Raw genomic sequence first — 23,042 nt, 5'->3', positions numbered from 1 at the left:
GGATACTAGTCAGATTTGTTTCCCTTGTGCCACAACTGGAACTCTGGAGGATATGGATTCGATCCCACACGGCTCAGATCCCACCTTGCTGTGGCTGTGGTGTAGGCTGGCAGCTGTAGCTCCTCTTCAACCTCTAGCCTGGGAACTTCTCTATGACACAGTGTGATCCTACAAACAAACAATAAATAAACAAACAATCCCTATTTGTTAACCCTTTTAAAGAATAACTATCAAAAAAGCCTGCTTGGAGTTCCCGTCGTGGCGCAGTGGTCAACGAGTCCGACTAGGAACCATGAGGTTGCAGGTTCGGTCCCTGCCCTTGCTCAGTGGGTTAACGATTGGCTGTGGTGTAGGTTGCAGATGCAGCTCAGATCCTGCGTTGCTGTGGCCCTGGCGTAGGCTGGTGGCTACGGCTCCAATTAGACCCCTAGCCTGGGAACCTCCATATGCCACGGGAGCGGCTCAAGAAATAGCAAAAAAAGACAAAAAAAAAAAAAAAGCCTGCTTGTTTGAAACACCATGAGTTACCTTGTGCCTAATGTAGTGCTAGGAAACAATCTTTATTTTTTTATTTTATTTTTTTTATTTTCCCACTGTACAGCAAAGGGGTTAGGTTATCCTTACATGTATACATTACAATTACATTTTTCCCCCAGCCTTTCTTCTGTTGCAACATGAGTATCTAGACAAAGTTCTCAATGCTATTTAGCAGGATCTCCTTGTATATCTATTCTAAGTTGTGTCTGATAAGCCCAAGCTCCCGATCCCTCCCACTCCCTCCCCCTCCCATCAGGCAGCCACAAGTCTTTTCTCCAAGTCCAAGATTTTCTTTTCTGAGGAGATGTTCATTTGTGCTGGATATTAGATTCCAGTTATAAGTGATATCATATGGTATTTGTCTTTGTCTTTCTGGCTCATTTCACTCAGGATGAGATTCTCTAGTTCCATCCATGTTGCTGCAAATGGCATTGTCATTCTTTTTTATGGCTGAGTAGTATTCCATTGTGTATATATACCACATCTTCCGAATCCAGTCATCTGTCGATGGACATTTGGGTTGTTTCCATGTCCTGGCTATTGTGAATAGTGCTGCAAAGAACATGCGGGTGCATGTGTCTCTTTTAAGTAGAGTTTTGTCCGGATAGATGCCCAAGAGTGGGATTGCAGGGTCATATGGAAGTTCTACGTATAGATTTCTAAGGTATCTCCAAACTGTTCTCCATAGTGGCTGTACCAGTTTACATTCCCACCAACAGTGCAGGAGGGTTCCCTTTTCTCCACAGCCCCTCCAGCACTTGTTATTTGTGGATTTATTAATGATGACCATTCTGACTGGTGTGAGGTGGTATCTCATGGTAGTTTTGATTTGCATTTCTCATATAATTAGCGATGTTGAGCATTTTTTCATGTGTTTGTTGGCCATCTGTATATCTTCTTTGGAGAAAGGGAGAAAACATCTTAAGAGATTAACTGTAGACACATTTTAGGACCTAGAGATTATCATACTGAGCAAAGTAAGTCAGACACAGACAGAATAATACAATATGATATCACTTATATGTGGAATCTAAAATACAACACAACACAAATGAATTTATCTATGATACACTCACAAGCAGAACAGACTTTTTGCTAAGGGAGAGCAGGGGTGAGGGATGGATGGATTGGGAGTTTGGGGTTAGCAATGACAGAGTATTACATACAGGATGGGTAAACAACAAGATGACAAGGAAATATATTCAGGATCCTGTGATAAACCATAATGGAGAAGACTATACACAAAACAATCCCTTTGCTTGTACGGCAGAAATTAACACAGCATTGTAAATCTTCATTTTATGAACAACACAGTTAAGTTTCACTTCAGTCTCTATACAGGATTCCATAGTACTTTTTTTTTTTTTTTTGGTCTGTGGAACTTTCCAGGCCACCGTTCAAACCTGCACCACAAGGGAATTTCCAAACAATTCATAGTAGGCACAAACTGGCACTCAATGGGGCCCTAAACTTAGGCGTCCAAAATCTAGGAAAGTGGGGAAGACCTAGCCCACAGGAGTCTGAATGTTAAGCTTTTGATTCTTACAAATATGTTCAGCTAATAAGGCATTTACCTTGTTATTAATTTATTAAAAGCAGAGTCTTCTTTTTTTTTTTTTTGCTTTTTAGGGCTGCCTTCACAGCATATGGAGGTTCCCAGGCTAGGAGTCGAATCGGAGCTACAGTCGCCGACTTACACCATAGCTCATGGCAACACTGGATCCTTAACACACAGAGTGAGGTCAGGGATCGAACCATTGACCTCATGGTTCTAGTCAGATTCGTTTCCACTGTGCTACAACAGGAACAAAATAGATTCTTTTTTGAAAGAAAATGTCATATTTCTGATGTTATCTTTCACAAAGAAGGAGCTTATGTTTTATTTCCCATGTATTCTCTTATCTGATATGTTCTCCCTGCATTCTTTTTGTTTGCTTTTGCCTGCTACATCTTGTCTTTACCTGCCCCCTACTCCCTGCACCTGTTTTTTACTTTTCAGCTTGGGTATTAGATGTATTTCTTGTATGTGCATTAATCATTGGATTTTATTTTTATTTTTATTTTTTTATTTTTTATTTATTTTATTTTATTTTTTGCCTTTTTGTCTTTTGTTGTTGTTGTTGTTGTTGTTGTTGTTGCTGCTATTTCTTGGGCCACTCCCGCGGCATATGGAGGTTCCCAGGCTAGGGGTGGAATCGGAGCTGTAGCCACCGGCCTACGACAGAGCCACAGCAACGCAGGATCTGAGCCGCGTCTGCAGCCTACACCACAGCTCACGGCAACGCCGGATCGTTAACCCACTGAGCAAGGGCAGGGACCGAACCCACAAACTCATGGTTCCTAGTTGGATTCGTTAACCACTGCGCCACGACGGGAACTCCTGGATTTTAAACCAGTTGTTCAGTTTTGTCTTTTAATAGATAAAAACCCAATTACATCTGTTTTTGTACGCAAGTATTTTGGTGGTTTTTTTTTTTTTTTTTTTTTGTCTTTTTGCTATTTCTTTGAGCCGCTCCCGCGGCATATGGAGGTTCCCAGGCTAGGGGTTGAATCGAGGCTGTAGCCACCGGCCTACACGAGAGCCACAGCAACGTGGGATCCAAGCCGCATCTGCAACCTACACCACAGCTCACGGCAACGCCAGATCGTTAACCCATTGAGCAAGGGCAGGGACCGAACCCGCAACCTCATGGTTCCTAGTCGGATTCGTTAACCACTGCACCACGACGGGAACTCCTGGTTATTTTTTTTTTCTTTGGCCATGCCTGGGACATGTGGAAGTTCCTGGGCCAGGGATTGAACTCATGCCACAGTAGTGACCCAAGCCTCTTCAGTGACAATGCCAGATCCTTAACCTGCTGGGCCACCAGGGAACTCCTCGAATGAAAACCTTTTCCATAGTTTTATTTCCACGACTTGTTCCTTCTTTCCATACAGTCTTATCTCTCATCTGTTTGACAAGATGTTTGAAGTAATTTCATCTGGCTGCTTCTGATTCCTATCTTCCCTTTATTTTATCCACTGTAAGCTGGCTTCTTCCTTCATCCCTCTGTTGAAATTAGTCTTTTTCAGTCATGGTGCTGTTTGGCCTACCCAGGTTCTAAGAGTGTTGGCCAATGCCCTCCTGGAAACCCTCTTTCCCTAGAGATTTAGTCCTCAGTCTCCTTTCTTTTTTTTTTTTTTTTGTCTTTTGTCTTTTGTTGTTGTTGTTGTTGTTGTTGCTATCTCTTGGGCCGCTTCTGCGGCATATGGAGGTTCCCAGGCTAGGGGTTGAATCGGAGCTGTAGCCACCGGCCTACGCCAGAGCCACAGCAACGCGGGATCCGAGCCGCGTCTGCAACCTACACCACAGCTCACGGCAACACCGGATCCTTAACCCACTGAGCAAGAGCAGGGACCGAACCCTCGACCTCATGGTTCCTAGTCGGATTCGTTAACCACTGCGCCACGACAGGAACTCCCTCAGTCTCCTTTCTGCCTTTGTCTCACTTTCTTGCTGAGTGATGGTTCCTAGGGTCTCTTTGGCCTTCTTATTTACAACATGGGGAGTTGGGTGGCCTTGGGTTCAAGCTGTATGATCTTGGAGAGGTTATTTAATTTTTTTGGTCTTCAGATTGATTCATCATTTTATAAAGATCCTCATCTATAGAATGACTTTAATGCTATCATCTAGCAGGTTGTCATCTAGATTAAATGAGCTGATACATGTGTGAACATCCTGTGGGTACAGAACTGGGTACAAATGCAAGTATTCGTTTACAGTGACTGCCACTGGTGCCTTCTCCTTGGGTGAAGGAGAAATGAGTAGCTTTTATTGCTTTGCAAGGCAAAGGAGGCCATAGAAGGCTAATGCCCTAAAGACTGGAGATAATAGGAAGGGGGTCTTATATTTTGGGAGTGGAAAATAGGGCCACAGTTAAGGATCAGGGTAGAAGCAAGCTTGCATGCTTTTTCAAAGTTGAGTTGTGGACCTGGGACTAGCTTTGGTGGTCCTGGAGATTATTTTATGGCACTGTGACCTTTCTGGAATGTAGAATACTTCATCAAATAGTTAACATCTATCATTTGTTGGTGGTGGGGGTGGGGGGTTAGTTCTTCGGAAGATCTCAAAGATACAATCACATGTTTCTTCCTTGAGGCAGAACCAGGACCCTGCCCCAAGGCTGCACTGTTGTTTCTTGACTGCTCTTTGTCTCTACATCCTCTCCCTTTGATTAGCGACTGTTTGAACCTACCATTTGGAACTCAGGGAAGGTCAAGGAGGCTGAGTAAGGCCTAGTTCCTACAAGCAAGAAATGGGGAAGGAACATAAAAAGTTTTTTGTGCCCAGGAGCCCCCAGGGTCCTGCTCAGTTTCACCACTCAGTGTTCCCTCATACTGGTCAGGGAAACAGAACCAATAGGACATATGTCAATACAGAGATTGCAAGGAATTGGCCCACACGATTATGGAGGATGAAGAGTCCCCATGATCTGCCATTTGCACTTTCCAGGAAAGCCAGTGTAAGTCCTGGTCTGTAGGCGCAAGAACCTAGAGCATTGGTGTCGGGGCAGGAGTTGGCCCTCAGCTCAAGCTGAGAGAAAAGTTGCCCTTCCTCAGGCTTTTTGTTCTACTCAGTGGATTGGATGATGCCCTCCCACCTCTGCTTTACCTGCTTTACTGATTCAGATAGGAGCACTCTCATAGAAACACCCAGAAGTAATACTTTACCACTTGTCAGGGCAGACCTTAGCTCAGTAAAGTTGACTCATGAAATTAAGCATCAAACTCATTAAACAGCAAATGCTTACAGGATTTTATTTTCTAGCCCAAGGGCTAGGAAATCAAATGCTTACAGGATTTTATTTTCTAGCCCAAGGGCTAGGAAAGAAGGCTGAAATGGGCTTATAAATTTGAAATGACATTTTCTTTCTTTTTTCTTTTCTTTTTTTTGGTTTTTAGGGCCACACCTGCGGCATATGGAGGTTTCCAGGTTAGGAGTCAGAGCTGCAGGTTGTGGCCTACATCATAGCCATGCCAGATCTGAGCCCTGTCTGCAACCTACACCTCAGCTCATGGCAATTCGGGATCCTTAATCCACTGAGCAGGGCCAGGGATCGAACCTACATCCTCATGGGTAATTAAGTGGCTTTGTTTCCACTGAGCCACTGTGGGAACACCCTAAAGTGACATTTTCAAGCCAGCCTGGGTGTTTTTTTGCTTGTCTAGATGTATCCTCTTTGCAGCTGCTTTCCCCCCATTAACTGGAATTCCAAGCAGTTGTTGTAAAACCTGAAATTCCATGTGCTACTTTTGCAACTCTCAGAGCTCCAAGAAGTCCAAAAGATTTACCTTGCTCTCTCTGGATATGTGCTCACCCAGTGGGAAAGGCTCCCCAACCCACTAACTCCCCTAAAACCTAGCCAGGCACACCCTTCCTAATCCTAATGAGTTTCTTCTCCCTGCCAGCCCACAAAATTGCTGAAACACAGCCGTCGCATCTTCCCATTGTAATCACCCTCTTGTCAGTACAAAGCCCCTGCTGGATCGCTGTTCTCAGAGAAACCTCAAAGTGACCCTTCATGGCTTAGAGAGTCCTCCCCCAGTTGTGAGGATATGTGGCTAGTGAACTGCTGTCAGTCTCACTATCCAAGGCTGGGTGTCATGTGTTTGGTCATGTGTTTTTTAGAGTGAGGAATCCCTCCTTCTTGGACAGGGTGAATAGGAGGGACCAGAACACCACCTGCTCTTCTCTTAGTGCTACTTTCCAGGGCTGGGTGTCACCTGTTTGGTCGTGTTGTGCTATTTAGGGAATCCCTCCTTCATCAACAGGGCGAATAAGAAGGACCAGAATACAACCTGCTCTTCTCCAGTGCTAATCTAGAACAGCCTTCATTTTTTTTTTTTTTTTTTTTTTGCTATTTCTTGGGCCGCTCCCGCGGCATGTGGAGGTTCCCAGGCTAGGGGTCTAATCGGAACTGTAGCCGCCGGCCTACGCCAGAGCCACAGCAACACGCGATCCGAGCCGCATCTGCAACCTACACCACAGCTCACGGCAATGCCGGATCGTTAACCCACAAGCAAGGGCAGGGACCGAACCCGCAACCTCATGGTTCCTAGTCGGATTCGTTAACCACTGCGCCACGACGGGAACTCCCTAGAACAGCCTTCAGTGTCACTATTATATACTTAAACCTCTGATTCCTGCTCTTAAATACCAAAGCCCTTTCTATATTTATGTCATTACTTCATGATAATGTGTTTTTGTTGCAGATGTTTTAGTTTCCTTTGGAGGATAAGACATTTTTCCCTCACAGATCTCTTTATCCCGTCCCTTCTAAGTCTGGTTGTTAGTTCACTTTCCTCAGAGGGTGTTAACCTGTATAATCCTTTGATGAACAGGAATTTATAATTCTAGGAATCTGGCATTCAAGGCTGTGTTTGGATTTCACCTGGGAGGAGTAGATTCATTTAGATTCTGCTCAGAGGAACTTAACATGGGAAAGTGATGCTGGAGAACTATAGGAACCTGGTTTCTCTGGGCAAAGACTACTTATAACTTAAAACCTGCCCATAGCTATCATTCCTGCCCTTGACATATAGCCTCTGAAATTCATGAATTCATACTTGAAAATCCTGATGTAACTGGGCATCCTTTTAGGTTAGTTGCTTGGTGTCCTCCCTTTCAAGGTCTTTTTCTGTAGAGAATGGAAATGGGAAACCTCAGAAGCTACACCTTGCTTTGTTACAGAAGCCCTGAAGGGGACAGAATAAGACCAGCTGGGAGGGTTTGTTTGGTTTTTTTGTTTGTTTGTTTTTAATGGCTGCACCAATGCTACATGGAAGTTCTGGGTCAGGGATTGGATCCCTGACAGCAGGAACTCTGGGGGAGTGGTTTTTATGCTCAATTCAGAACCCAAATTTGGTGTCTTTCCTCCCAAGCAGGGCATCAGCTTTCCAAACCAAATGTGATTTCTCAGCTGGAGCAAGAACTGAGAATTGATGACAAAAGAGCATCCAGGGTGCATCTCCCCAGGTAAGGATCAGGCTGCAAGGACTTGCTCCATGAGTGTCACCTTGGAGAAACCACTTCAGAGATCCCTGGGTCATTTGAGACCTGCTCAGGATGTCACTCATCCTGCCTAGGTCTTGCATACCTCCTTACCCTGGAAGGAGCTAATAATGTCTCTTGGGTATAGGAGTCCTAAGTATGTAGTGCTGGAACAGGACTGACCTGTCAGTAAATGTTAGCAGTTACTTATTTCCTCCACTGTCTTCCTCTGTACTTTGAATGCTTGTCTTTCTGTCTCCCTTTACTTTATTCTCTTTATTCTTGTCCCAAGTTTTCTCAGTCTCAATGTCTATATTCATTCATAGCTTCCTTTCCATTATTCACTTAAGTATTTGTCAACTTGTTTTGTTTTCTTTTTTGGTTGTGCCCATGGCATGTAGAAGTACATGAGCCACTGCAGGGACCCAAACTGCTTCAGGGACAACACTGGATCCTGCTCCACAAGGGAACTCTCTTTAATGGAAACTAACACTTCATCTGCATTGTATAGTTTTATATAGTCTTCATTTAAAAACAAATGAATTTTGGGGGTTCCTGCCGTGCCACAGTGGAAACAAGTGTGACTAGGAATCATGAGGTTTCAGGTTCAATCCCCGATCTTGCTCAGTGAGTTAAGGATCCAGCGTTGCTGTGGCTTTGTATAGCCTAGGCTGGCAGGTGTAGCTCTGATTGGACCCCCTAGCCTGGGAACCTCCACATGCTGTGAGTGTGGCCCTAAAAAGCAAAACAAAAACAAATGAGTTCAGTCTTGTTGTTTTCACTAGTAACCTTATATTTTATATATTCCTCATTCCTAAATTTTTACTCTGCATCTATTACCTATTCAGTCCTATTCTCTAATACTAATACTTCTTAATCTTTGTTCTCTGCCTTCTAATTCTCCTCATAACTGAAATTTCTCTTTCAGATATTTTCACTGACTTTGACAAAATACACTTTTATACGTTATCTTTTCTACTCATTGTGAAAGTGTTGGTCATCACTTCCTTTTATACCTTGTTTAAATTAAAGAGGCTTTTTTTTTTTTTTGCTCTTTTTGCCATATCTTGGGCTGCTCCCGCGGCATGTGGAAGTTCCCAGGCTAGGAGTCGAATCGGAGCCATAGCCGCTGGCCTACGCCAGAGTCACAGCAATGCGGGATCCGAGCCGCATCTGCGACCTACACCACAGCTCATGGCAATGCCCACTGAGCAAGGCCAGGGATTGAACCTGCAACCCCATGGTTCCTAGTTGGATTTGTTAACCGCTGTACCACGGTGGGAACTCCAAGAGGCAAATATTTTTGATCTCTTAATAGTATATGGCTATCTAAGTAAAAGTATATGGCTATCTTAAGTAAAAAAATCAAATTGTGAATATAGCTGCTTATTTCCAGTTAGCTTTATAAAGAACAGAATTGTAGAAGAGTCACTGGGTCAAAGGATAGTTTCGTGGCTCTTGATAAACATTGCACCACTTTAAATATTATCTTAGGCTTTTAATGCTGATTTATTAGGCAACTTTAATCAACTTTATTACAGATGTCTAGATTTGATTATTATTCCTATTTATATTAATAACTACAAAATATTTTTTGAGCACTCAGAAGTTCCCGGCCCAGGGAAATCCACGCCATAGCAGTGCCTGAGCTGCTGCAGTGACAAAACCGGATTCCTTTTTTTTTTTTTCAATCCCCTCTTAAAGAGCTGCACCTGGGGCATATGGACATTGGCAGCCTAGGGGTAGAATTGGATCTGTAGCTGCCAGCCTACACCACAGTTTGTGGCAACACCAGATCTGTAACCTACTGAGAGAGACCAGGGATCAAACCCCCATCCTCACAGACAGTATGTTAGGTTCTTAACCACTGAGCCATAACAAGAAATTCCAAGATCAGATCCTTAACCCCCTGGAGCCACTATGGGACTGCCCATGTAGAGTTTATAGTCTAGTAGGGGAGACAAAGAAAGAATGCAGGGAGAGAGAAGGGAAAAGAAAGGAAGGAAGAAGGGAGGAAATGAATATTGTGGAGTCTGGTGCTGTGTGGAAAAACAGCATCATAAGGGAAGTAGATCTGTTAACATAAAGGTGACCAAGGAAGGCCTCTTTAGGTGGCTGGCTGCTGGACAGATACTCAGAGTGATGGGCCAAGTGGGAGAAATTTATGGGCACAGGAAGCAGCAGGTACAGAAACCCTGTGGTAAATTGTGCGGCATGGTTGAAGTTTAAACTTTGTCTTTCAGTCTTTTCTGTGAAAGAAACTTTTTTTTGTCATCACATGTTTTATTTCCATGAGCCTTCTTTTTGAGTGTTCCTTTTTTAACAGCAATCTTTTTTTTTTTAATTAATTAACTTATTTATTTATTTTGTCTTTTTGCCATTTCTTGGGCCGCTCCCACGGCAGATGGAGGCTTCCAGGCTAGGGGTCTAATCGGAGCTGTAGCTGCCAGCCTACGCTAGAGCCACAGCAACGCAGGATCCGAGCCGTGTCTGCGACCTACACCACAGTTCACGGCAAGGCCAGATCATCAACCCGCTGAGCAAGGGCAGGGACCGAACCTGCAACCTCATGGTTCCTAGTTGGACTCGTTAACTACTGCGACACGACGGGAACTCCAACAGCAATCTTTTTATTTAAAAAAAAAAAAAAAAAAAAAAAAAAAATTTTTTTTTTTTTTGGCTGCACCTGAGGCATGTGGAAGTTCCCAGGGACGCATCAGACCAACACCGCAGCTGCATGCAACCTGTGCCACATCCTTAACCCCTCTGGCCACATCGGACTTCTTGTCTATATGAGAATGTATAAATTTTTATTTTTGGTTGGGGTTTTTGTTTTTTTTGTTGGGTGCATGCAGCATTTTTTCTTTTGTTCCTGAGATTAGTGTATTTATGACTTTTTCATTACTGTCATGTTGGTGGGTTTTCTGGAAGCAGCAGAGGCAAACAAAGGTATTTATCTATTTATTTATGTCTTTTTAGGGCCACACCTAGGGTATATGGAGGTTCACAGGCTAGGGATCACATTGGAGCTGTAGCTGCCTGCCTATACCACAGCCACAGCAACACCAGATCTGAGCCACATCTGTGACTTACACCATAGCTCATGGCAGTGCCAGATCCTCAACCCACTGAGTGAGGCCAGGGATCGAATCTTCATCTTCATGGATCCTAGTCAGATTTCGTTTCCACTGAGCCATGACAGAAACTTCTAAAGGTGTTTATATCATTGTGTTTTCCTCTCCCAATTTTTGCCCGCCTTCCTACTTCTTTATTGGATTGAATCTTAATGGATTCTTCTCTTGTGTATGATTGCATTTCTCACTGTATTTTCCTTGCATTTTTGAATGTCTGTCTAGCCACTGGTATTTGGCTTACTGCATTTTTATAATTGAACTTACTTTGTATTCCCTGCCTAGCGCATTGTGTGCCACAGTAGGTATATAATGTTTATTGAGTGACTATTAGATGACATCAAGTAGAATTTTTTATGAGGTAAAACTAGCTTTTAGTATTAGAATCGTATTTGTGATATTCATGAAAATACTCTTACATTAATATTTTTAATTAATCAGAAAGAGCAAGTAAGAAGGGCAAAGCAAGGGTGGAATCCTGAAGAATAAATTTGACTGGGGGCCAAAGATGTTCTAGTAGGGATGAAAATGGTCAGAGAAAGAGGAGAGAGTTTATGGGGAGCTGGCCCCAGGGCAGAGAGGCAGACAGGAAAGAGTGCAACAGTGCGTGCCAAGTAAGAAATGAGAAGTGCTCTTGGGCTTATATTTGAGGAAGTGGCCTGTGACACAGGGACAAGTGCTCTGTCTGGTGCTACTGGGAATGTGCTGTGGGAAGAAGTGTGAAGAAGTAAACAACTAAGACTTAAGTAACGACTGTTGTTTCAATAAGATTAACTTTGAAGGGAAAGGATGAAAGGGCAGGAACTGAAAGAAGTTAGAGGTAGAGGGCCTTGGTTTTGTTCTTTACCAAGGAAGAGACTTGAAGGCATTTACAGTAGGAGCAGAGAGGTACCCACTAGAGAGGGGAAATGAAAGGCATAGAAAAGTGGATAAAGAGAACAGAGCCCAGAAAATGATGATGTGCAAACTCCAGATCTTGTTCTTTCCAGATTCTCTTTGGTGTTACTGTCAGAGTAAGCTACTTATTATCTCATCCAAAAACCAAGAGGAGAAAGCAGCAACCAAGTGCTGTGCTCAGCTCTTCCCCAGGCATCATCTGATTTGCTCATCAGAACAATCCTTCAGGGTAGGTACTATGAGTTCCTTCATGGTGGAAGCATGGGCCCACAGAGGTGAGAAGACAGGCAAGAAATTGAACCAAGCTCTCTGTTTTGTTTTGTTTTTGTCTCCAAGTTTAACACTAATTCCTAAAAAATCCTAACTTTCTTGCCTTGCCTTGTGATGAGTTGTTTTTTGTTTTTTTTTGTTTTTGGTCTTTTTTAGGGCAGTACCAGTGGCACATGGAAGTTTCCAGGCTTAGGGGTTGAATTGGAGCTGCAGCTGTTGGCCTACACCACAGCCACAAGTATGTGGGATCTAAGCTGAGTCTGTGACCTACACCACAGCTCATGGCAACACAGGATCCCTTACCGACTGAGTGAGCCCAGGGATTGAACCTGCATCCTCGTGGATGCTAGTCAGATTCATTTCCGCTGAGCCGTCTTGGGAACTTCACTATGAGTTCTTATTACCTATAATATGTCTAGTAAAAATAGACCTTCTACATCCTGGCTTAACTTTCTTTTCAGATGATTGTTTTCTTTTTCTGCACTGAAGTTTTCATGAGTACAGTTATTGAATGCTTCATTAGATTTTGCTCCTATTTTAGAAAAGCTGAGTAGCAAATGTAAGGAGATTGTATTACCACAAATAAACTTGTTAACATGGAAGAGGAAATTATCAATACTGTGTAAAGCAGTGAATTTTTAGCCTTTAATCGGTAGTCATTAGACTTGAAAGCAATTGACAATAAATTCAGTCCTGAAAAAAAGTATAGAGTAGTAGAAATCTCTTTTGAAAGATTATGTCTGAAAAATAAGGTACAGTTAGAGATTCTGTAACATTTTAAGCTTTTCAGGAAGCTATCTTTAACTATCTATAAACACGGAGACCTACTGTTTGTGTTTTAAACATATTTTACTGTACTGGGTGATTACCTTTTTGTGTGTGTAAATATATATGTATAAACACAGAGTTCCTATCTACCTTCATAATGAGCCTCATTAATGTTTAGTGCAGGCGGATATCTTTCTTTCCATTAATAGGAAAACTGAAAGATTATAATAAATGTAGGAGTATCCAGAAAGTTTCATTCTTGCTCAGGGTTAGGCCCACCAGGGCACAGGCTCTCAGCCCTGTGACTCCCTCTTTAGCTCCTAAAGTCTTGGTTTCAATGTCACCTTGTCAGCGAGGCCTTTCTTGAAGACTGTCTAAAATTACAAATCTTTACCCTTGTGTATCATATTCTGTATTTCTATTTAATTGCTTCTGTTTTTTCATTTAAATACTAAGTATTTTACCTCTTTATTGTGTGGATTACCCTTCTTCCTCTGACTGAAATATAAGTTGCTCCAGGGCAGAAATGTATTCATTGCTACATCCCTTACACTTACTACTTAACACTCATGCTAGCCTGCAGTATATGCAAAGTATATATGTACAGTGCCGACTCAATAGTTATTGAATGAATGGTTTATCATATTCAGAAGATCAGTCTGGTTGCTCTGTATGTACTGTAGACTAGCATGAATGTTAAGTAGGAAGTCCAGTCAGGAGAATTATTGAAATAGTCTGGTTGAATGGAAGGAGTAGCTCAATAATTAGGACAGAAGAAATATAAAAGGAGAAAAGAAAAAAAATCAGCATCCCCTCCTAGGAGGAGTGGGATCTACTGCCCTAGAACCACTCCCACCAAATACTCTACAGGCCCCTGGCCTCTGCTATGGCCAGTCCCAGTCGTAAATATTAAAGGATTTGTCTTTCCAAGACCTCTTGGTCTGGGGACTCTTGCTCAAGTCCTAATTAAGTGCCAAAATTAAATAAACCCTGTAAGTTAACTAGGCATTCTAAGACAATAAGGGAGTATGGGCCATCACTTGAAATAACTGCTTAGTAGTAAAGGAAGAGAGAGTTGTATGTTGTTTAACATGAAATAATGTAATGATAGCTAATCTAACGATCCTTAAAGCCTTATTATGGCCAAGCATACTGCTGTGTCTTGTAGGATCCTTATTTAAGGAGAGCAGAATGGCAAGGATGTGAAATGTCTTCCAATCCTGGAAGAGCTATAGTTTTTGATCCTTTATGCTCAAGTTCCAGCCCTCAGTATACTTTACTAATTCTGATTAAAAGGCACTTAATAGTTTGACATGGAGACAGTTGTGTAATCTGGGGAAAATAAAATTTTGCTCCCCTTTCAGTTGTCTGAGGGTGGTCACACTTTTGGAGTGATAGTAAGCATCATTTCCTTGATTCTGCTTTTAGTGTGAATTCTTTTAATGTTTTATTTCTATGCTTGGTACAGTGTTGGTATTTTGGTTTTTGAGTCAGGTTTGATGTTGGATATTGGATATTTGGATGTTGGATATCAAATACTTTGAAGCATCTATCAGGTTGCTCATACTCCCTTTTCCCCATGACCTATTAATAATAGTACTAGATTTATGATAGCATGCTGGGATTCCTTTGTTCGTATATTTAAGTAATATTTAATATTTCAGGAACTGCTTAGGAGTACTGTAATTACTGAATCTCTCATGTTTAAAAAAGTGCTTTGGTTTTCTCTGTCCATAGAATACTGACTGCCCTCATGGAATTCTTGACTCACATCACCCTTTCCTCAATCCTTTGTAGGCTTGACTCCATTGTCATTTGGCAACCCTTGTTCCTACTGAGATCACTTAGGCCAGTTTTTTAAAAAACTGTAGCAGTCAATTTTTTTCTTTTTACGAAGAAGCAGATCTTGGAATTAATATATTTATTTATTTATTTATTTTTGGTCTTTTTGCCATTTCTTGGGCTGCTCCCGCGGCATATGGAGGTTCCCAGGCTAGGGGTCTAATCGGGGCTGTAGCCGCCAGCCTACGCCAGAGCCACAGCAACAAGGGATCCGAGCCGCGTCTGCAGCCTACACCACAGCTCACAGCAACGCCGGATCGTTAACCCATTGAGCAAGGGCAGGGACTGAACCCGAGACCTCATGGTTCCTAGTCAGATTCGTTAACCACTGCACCACGACGGGAACTCCTTATTTGTATTTTTTTAAGTTTTAGTTGATTTACAAATGTTGTGCCTGTTTCTGCTGACAACAAAGTGATCCCGTCATACATATATATGTACATTCTTTTTCTCATACTATCTTCCATTATGGTCTGCCCCAATAGATTGGATATAATTCCCTGTGCTGTACTGTAGGGCCTCATTGCTTATCCATTCTAAATGTAATAGTTTCCATCTATTAACCCCAAACTCCCATATCATCCCACTCCCTCCACCTTTCCCGTTCTAGTCTGTTCTTTGTGAGTCTGTTTCTGTTTTGTAGATAGGTTCATTTGTGCCATATTTTAGATTCCACATACATATAAATGATATCATAGTATTTGTCTTTCTCTTTCTGACTTGCTTCACTTAGTATGAGAGTCTAGTTGCATCCATGTTGCTGCAAATGGCATTTTTTTTAAAAGCCGCATCTGCGACATGTGGATATTTGTGGCTAGAGATCTGAGCTGTGTCTGCAACCTACACCACAGCTTGTGGCAACGTGGGATCCTTAACCCACTGAGGTAGCCCAGGGATTGAATCCATGTCCTCTTGGAAAAACTTTGTTATTCTTTATGGATGAATAATATTCCACTGTATATATGTAACTTACCTTCCTAATCCATTCATCTGTTGGTGGACGTATAGGTTGCTTCCATGTCTTGTCTCTTGTGAATAGTTAGCCTGTGAACATTAGGGTGCATGCATCTTCTTGACTTAAAATTTTGTCCTGATACATGCTCAGGAGTGAGATTGCTGGATCATGGTAGTTCTATATTGAGTATCGAGGAACTTCCATATGGTTTTCTGTAGTGGTTGTACCAGCTTACTTGTTATTTGTAGACTTAATGATGAATTGTATTAATGATGGCCTTTCTGCCCAGTGCGAGGTGGTACTTTATTGAAGTTTTGAATTGCATTTCTCTAATAACTAGTAATGTTGGGCATCTTTTCATGTACCTGCTGGCCGCCCAAATGTCTTTGGAGAAATATCTATTTAACTCTTCTGCCCATTTATCAATTGGGCTGTTTCTTTTTGTTGTTGAGTTGTATGAATTTGTGTGTTTTGGAGGGTATATCATTTGCAACTATTTTCTCCAATTGCACAGGATGTCTTACTTTTTTTTAATAGTTTCCAAAAGCTCGCAAGTTTAACTAGGTCTCATTTGTTGATTTTTGTTTTTCTTTCTGTTGCCCAGGGAGACTAATCTAAGAAAACATTTATATGGTTGATGTTAGAAAATGTTTTGCATATGTTCTCTTCAAAGAACCATCTCTTGGTCCCCTTGTCCCCCCACCTCCCCCACCCCTGCACCTGCAGCAAATGGGAGTTCCCAGGCCAGGGGTTGAATCAAAGCTGCAGCTGTTGGCCTTAACCACAGCCATTGGAATGCGGGATTCAAGCCCCATCTGTGACTTGCAGCAAGGCTGGATCCTTAACCCCACAGAATGAGGCTATGTATCAAACCTGAATCTTCAGGGACTCCATGTTCCTGGGTTCTTAATCTGCTTGCTCTACCGCAATGGGAACTCCATCCCTTGCTTTTATTGATCTTTTTTTTTCCTATTGTTTTTTAAATCTCTATTAGATTTCCTGTACAAGCTGTATGATTTCCTTCTTTCTGCTGACTTTAGGTTTTTTTTTCTTTTTGGCTTTTTATCTTTTTGTCTTTTTGCCTTTTCTGGGGCTGCTTCCGCAGCATATTGGAGGTTCCCAGGCTAGGGGTCTAATCGGAGCTACAGCTGCTTTAAACTTTCTCTAAATGGACTCTTAACTCTATGTATTTTTCTGTGACTTTGCTTAAATTATTTATTCATATTGATAATGTATGGCTTTAGTTTATTAATGTTCACTTAGGCAGTTCAAGTTTCTGTAACAATACCATAGACCTAATGACTTAATCATCAGACATTTATTTCTCATACTTTTAGAGGCTGTAATTCTGAGATCAGGGTGTCAGCAGGGTTTTGGTTTGTTTGTTGGTTTGTTTGTTTTGGCTGCACTCGCAGCATATGGATGTTCCTGGGCTAGGAAATGAATCTATTTTGTAGCTGCACCCCATGTTGTGCCTGTGGCAACTTCAGATCCTTTAACCCACTTCAACAGTCCAGGAATTGAACCTGAGCTGCTACAGTTGGAGTCTTAACCTACTGCACCATGGTGGAAACTACAGCATGGTTGGGTTTTGGTAAGGACCCACCTCCTGGTTCATAGGATAGAGATAGTTCTCTTGTGTGTACTATGTTTTTTTTAAAAAATTTTTTTTTCTTTTATTAAAGTTTAGTTGATTTGTAATGGCGTGCCACTTCTTGTTGGAACACTAATCCCATCATGACGGCTTTACCCTCATGATGACCCAAAGACACTTGTTCATGTTGTCTCATTTGGGTATTAGGCTTTACCATATGAATTTGGGGGAAGACACAGACATGAAATCTATAGTATTTATTATTTTCATTTGTGTTGTATAAATATTTGTCAATTTAGTTATCAATTCTATTGTTGGACATTTGGGTTTCCAGTTTTTTGCTGTTTTACACAATGCTACTTTTAAAGCTATGAATCATGGAGAACTCTTTAAAGATAATTTTCCTAAGTGTATGTACCTTCTAGTCGATTTGCTAAATCATAGTCTGTGTCCCTGTTCAACCTTACTAGTTAATACTAAACTGATTTTCAAATATTTGAACCAAATTACACTCCTACCATCAGTATGTGAAAGTTTCCACTACTGTACATCTCTTTAAAATCTGAAGCTTTCAGTCTGAATTTTTGAATATTGTTGTTCAAGTGGATGTGCTGGTAGTATCACTTTTGGGGCTTTAATTTGCCTCATGGTTACTACTGGATTGGCATCTTTGCTTATGTTTATTCACTATTTGTGTTATCTTTTTTTTTTTTTTTTTTGTCTTTTTGCCATTTCTTGGGCTGCTCCCGCAGCATATGGAGGTTCCCAGGCTAGGGGTCTAATCAGAGCTGTAGCTGCCAACCTACGCCAGAGCCACAGCAACGTGGAATCCGAGCCGGGTCTGCAACCTACACCACAGCTCACAGCAACGCCGGATGGTTAACCCACTGAGCAAGGCCAGGGATCGAACCCGCAACCTCATGGTTTCTAGTCAGATTCGTTAACCACTGCGCCACGTCGGGAACTCCTCTTTTTTTTTTTTTTCCAACACTTTAGGGCCGCACCCACGACATGTGGAGGTTTCCTGGCTAAGTGTCTAATTGGAGCTACAGCTGCCAGCCTACACCACAGCCACAGCAACGCCAGATCCTTAACCCACTGAGCAATGCCAGGGATCAAACCCGCAACCTCATGGTTCCTAGTCAGATTTGTTTCTGCTGTGCCACAATGGGAACTCCTTGTTACCTTTTTAAAAGTGCCTTTTCAAGCCTTTGCCCATTTTTCTGGTGGGCTTAGTGTTCCGTGTCCAAGTCCTAGAGTCCTTTTTGGGTCATGTGTTGTAAAATCTTGTGTGTAACTTTTTTTAAAACTTTTTAAATGTCTTTTGATGATTGAAAGCATTTATTCTAACAATATTTATTCTTCCATTTGGTTTTTATGCCCCCACCCCCACCCCCGTTTTTGTCATTTTTTTCTTTTTAGGGCTACACCTGTGGCACTTGGAAGTTCTGGGCTAATGGTTGAATTGAAGCTGTAGCTGCTGGCTTATGCCACAGCCTCGGCACACTGGATCCTTAACCCACTGAACCCGAATCTTCATGGACACCATGTCAGGTTGTTAACCTGCTGATCCTCAATGGGAACTCCTGTTTTTAAATTTTCTTAAACTTTGGAGTTCCCGCCATGGCGCAGCGGAAACGAATCTGACTAGGAACCATGAGATTGCGGGTTCGATCCTTGGCCTCGCTCAGTGGGTTAAAGATCCAGCATTGCCGTGAGCTGTGGCGTAGGCTGGCAGCTGTAGCTCCGATTGGACCCCTAGCCTGCGAACCTCCACATGCCCTAAAAACAGACAAAAGACAAAAAATAAAAAATATTTTTTCTTAAACTTCTACATAGTTTCCAAATTTGCTGTTTTCTGTGTATCATTTATCTTTGAATAGTTGTCTGTCTGGACTTCTTATTTGTCTAAGTGTGAATAAGTCTCCCATGACCCTTGTGTTGTTTACTAGGTAGCACTCAGAATGTTTTCAAAGTTGGATAGCTGGATATGATATAGTGAGGTGGGACAGCCTTCAGTTCATGTGTCGCCCCTTGGTTTTTGTCTTTTTAGGGCTACACCCATGGCATATGAAGTTCCTAGGTTAATGGTTGAATCAGAGCTGCAGCTGCCAGCCAAGGCCACAGCCACACCAGAACCAGGCCACATTTGCGATCTCTCTTGCATCGTGCCACAACACTGGACCCTTAACCCACTGAGCAAGGCCCAGGGATCGTGAATCCGCATCCTCATGGATATTAGTTGGGTTCTTAACCCTCTGAGCCACAATGAGAACTCCTGGGGTGGGTGGGTGGGAGTGTGTGTGTGTGTGTGTGTGTGTGTGTGTGTTGGGGGGGGGGGTTTAGAGCTGGAGCCTCCTTCCTTGGCTTTTCACTTTTTCTCTTACGTAAGCAGGTCAAGTTGAAAAGAGGAGGTTCAGTTCTTCCATATCTTTTGTTTTGAAGTAAAGGTGTCTGTGGCATTTGTTATGTTGGTTCAGTGTTGATCTCTGTTGTAATTATGATCAAGCTAACAAGCTGATTCTCAGATTGTAGTTTGCCTCTGCCTCCATGCTGTTTTGTCTGGGTTAAAAATTGGAATCTGAGAAAATAATTTAAGTGGCTATAAGATCTTTCTTCCAGCCCCATCTCAAGTAGTTTAACAGATTCTCCCCTACTTTCCCTACCACCAGTTCTTATGTTTAAAGAATGGATATTTAGGAAAGGGTAGGGCCTCTTATGATTCTTAAATAAAAGAATGAGAAAATTACATGCCCCTTAAAGTTGGGGGGCAGAGGTAAGCTTTTGGATGTGCTGTTTTCATTAAGGGGTTAAGTTTCAAGTATGTTCTGGTATTTTGTGTTCCAGACAAGTATATTCCTTCCCTAAGGGTACTTTATGTACATTATTTTACTTAATCCTTATCAGATTATTTTTATCCTCATTTTATATCTGTGACAACGCAGAGTTGAAAAACAGCTACTTAAGATGTTAAGTGTTAATAGCCAGTGTTTAAACCCAAGTTTGTCTGACTCCTGGTTAGACAATCTTTTCACAGTGTCACATTGTGAGTTTTATGAAGATTTAGTGTCAGAATTACAGGCAGCACTGCAGGAGGCAGAGAAGTGCTGGTAGGAATTGCAGATAAATATGTTAGGGCTTTTTGATCCGCCTCTCCCAGTCCCAGCTTGTCTGTACACGTTTCCTTATTTCCATCTTCATTTTTTAGCCTTGTCCACTTGCCTGTGATTTCAGTGTACATTCCCCCTGCCCAGGCTGTTTCCTTTTTGCTTACCCTTGTTTCTATTATTTATGGACCAGTCAGTGTCCTTTCCTTCCCTTCCAGTTCTCTTCCTAATTGTATGGACACCTTTAAAAGCTCTCAAGTGTGCCCTATAAGTTAATATCGGTTTTATTCTTTCATTCCCACTGTACACTTTTCAGTTCCCCAGCACAGAAACCAATGTGCATTTGAATTTTTTATTTTTTTCAGACTGGGAGACAAGACTTGAAACCAAAGAATCAACTACAAAGCCCAACATTACTGAAGATTTATCTTATGTGGTAATAATGGAAAGGGAAGGTCTCTGGCATTCTTCTTTAGGGGAAACCTGGGAACCTGATAGTTGGTTAGAGGGGCAACAGGAAAACCAAGATAGATATCTGGGCCAAGAGCAAGTTACCCATAAGGAAACTCTCAATGAAAAAGGGACTTATGGAGGTAATGAATTTGAAAGATGTTCCAATCAGGGTTCATTCATTGATACACAAGAAACTATGGAGGAAAGTTCTAACGATTGGGATTCAGATGAAGTAGACACTAAAGAAAACCCTGAATTAATTGAAGCTCGAAAAATGTTTACAATAAAGAAAATCTATTTATGTAATGAGTGTGGGAAAACCTTCACCCGGAATTCATCCCTTCTTAAGCACCAGAGGATTCATACAGGAGAGAAACACTATAAGTGTAATGCGTGTGGGGAGTACTTCCTTGAACTCTCCTCCCTTACTGTACATCAAAGAATTCATACTGGAGAGAAACCCTACAAATGTAACGATTGTGGGAAAACCTTCACTCAGAGCATGAACCTTACTGTTCATCAAAGAATTCATACTGGAGAGAGACCATTTCAGTGTAAAGAGTGTGGAAAGGCTTTCCACAAAAATTCAGCCCTTAGTCAACATGAAAGGATTCATACTGGAGAGAAACCCTACAAATGTAATGATTGTGGTAGGGCTTTTACCCAAAGTATGAATCTCATAGTGCATCAAAGAACTCATACAGGAGAAAAACCTTATGAATGTAATGAATGCGGAAAAGCATTCAGTCAAAGTATGCACCTTGTTGTACATCAGAGAACTCATACTGGAGAAAAGCCCTATGAGTGTAGTGAATGTGGGAAAGCATTTAGTAAGAGCTCAGCTCTTACCCTGCATAAGCGACATCATACAGGAGAAAAGCCCTACAACTGTAACAAATGTGGGAAATCCTTTAGCCAAAGTACATACCTTATAGTGCATCAGAGACTTCATTCTGGAATAAAACCTTATGAATGTAATGAGTGTGGGAAAACTTTCAGTAAGAATTCATCTCTTACTCAGCATCGGAGAATTCATACTGGAGAGAAACCTTATGAATGTGTGATATGTGGAAAACACTTCACTGCGCGGTCATCTCTTAATGTCCATCTGGTTATTCATACTGGAGAGAAGCCTTATCAATGTGGTGTATGTGGAAAGGCCTTCAGCCAGAGCGGATACCTTATTGAGCATCAAAGAATTCATACTGGTGAGAAGCCCTATGAATGCGATCAGTGTGGAAGAGCCTTCATTAAGAATTCATCCCTTACAGTGCATCAGAGAATTCATACAGGAGAGAAACCGTATCTGTGTAATGAATGTGGAAGAGCCTTCAGTCGGAGTACAAATCTTACACGACATCAGAAAACTCATATGTGAGGGAAGCTTTTGTGATAAACTCTAAAATAATCAGATAAGTCATGTAATGTAGAAAGCTAATAGATGTAACAATTGTAGGAATCTTTTAGTTGAAGTATAATATACCATATTAGAGAATATAGACTGCAGAGAAACCACATGAAAGTGGAGAAATCTTGATTCAAGAAGTAAAATTCTTATGTTATACTAGAAGGTTTAAGTAGCTAATGGTCTAAGCAATGAGGATTCGTGCTGAAGATTTAAGTTCTGTTGTGTAATACTACAGATTCTCCTTTGGACATCAGAGACTTCACGTTGGAGAGAATGTGAATGCTTAACTGGACAGTCCAAAGAACTGATATGTAGTCTTGATCTGCCACTATCTTGGACAGGTCACCTCTTCCACCAGTTTCCAGTGACCTTATTTGGTAAATGAGGGAGTTTTGATTTAGAAGGTTCCAAGATCCCTATTAATCCTAAAATGCTACAAACCTATAAATAAAATGAATGCTAGGAAATCCTTGATCCTTTACCATTTTATATATGTTATCTAGAGGTTCCTATTCCACAATCTGGTTTTCCCCAATGTTTTGAATCAAAATTCTCTACCTCTTCAAATTCCTTTTTTTTCTTCCATGTCCCTCCTCCACTTCTCTGCATTGTTACTTTCTCTGAAATACTCACTGGTTGCTACCAAGTGATAGAATAATTGTAGAAATCTTAATGCAATAGCATGCTGTTTTAAGTTCTCAGTAGTTGTTAAGCTAATTATTTTTTAAAAATACAACACATATAGTCTTTGAGTACAAAGGATTCAAATACATAACTTTGTATCATATTAGCTATCACAGACATGAAAATCTGACATTAAAATCTTTGCAATTCACAACATAATTCAAAATAGTCAATGATTGTAGTTAAGGCAGTTTCATTTATTTTATATACATTAAGTAAGTCTTAATATGTGATAAATGTGATTAGGAATCAAAATGAATAAGATAGTCTTGTTTTCCAAGGGCTGAGCTAAGAAATTGGCATTGGGGTGGGAGAGGAAAGGAGGAGTTCAAGCAACGAGGCAGAGTCTAAGTAGCATAATCAGCT

General features: G+C 41.5%; 1 protein-coding gene across 1 annotated transcript in view; it reads left to right on the top strand.

Annotated features, from left to right (window-relative positions):
* The window catches only part of LOC146405562 (uncharacterized), a 32,803-nt gene extending 10,344 nt beyond the window's left edge, over positions 1-22,459 (top strand). Inside the window, exons 4-6 of the mRNA XM_085011718.1 lie at positions 7,462-7,552; positions 11,688-11,824; positions 20,497-22,459. Of these exons, the coding sequence (XP_084867844.1) occupies positions 7,462-7,519 (58 nt within the window). The 3' untranslated portion in view covers positions 7,520-7,552; positions 11,688-11,824; positions 20,497-22,459. The remainder of the gene's footprint in view (positions 1-7,461; positions 7,553-11,687; positions 11,825-20,496) is intronic.
* The last annotated feature ends 583 nt before the right edge of the window (positions 22,460-23,042 follow it).

The sequence above is a fragment of the Sus scrofa genome, chromosome 2 (assembly GCF_054392235.1).
Source record: "Sus scrofa isolate SSC_HxYL_T2T_F1_AM1 chromosome 2, Sscrofa_HxYL_maternal_Yorkshire_Landrace_v2.0, whole genome shotgun sequence".
NCBI classification, from domain to species: domain Eukaryota; kingdom Metazoa; phylum Chordata; class Mammalia; order Artiodactyla; family Suidae; genus Sus; species Sus scrofa.
Note: the sequence above shows the minus strand (reverse complement) of the source record. Positions and strands in the feature narration are given on the sequence as shown.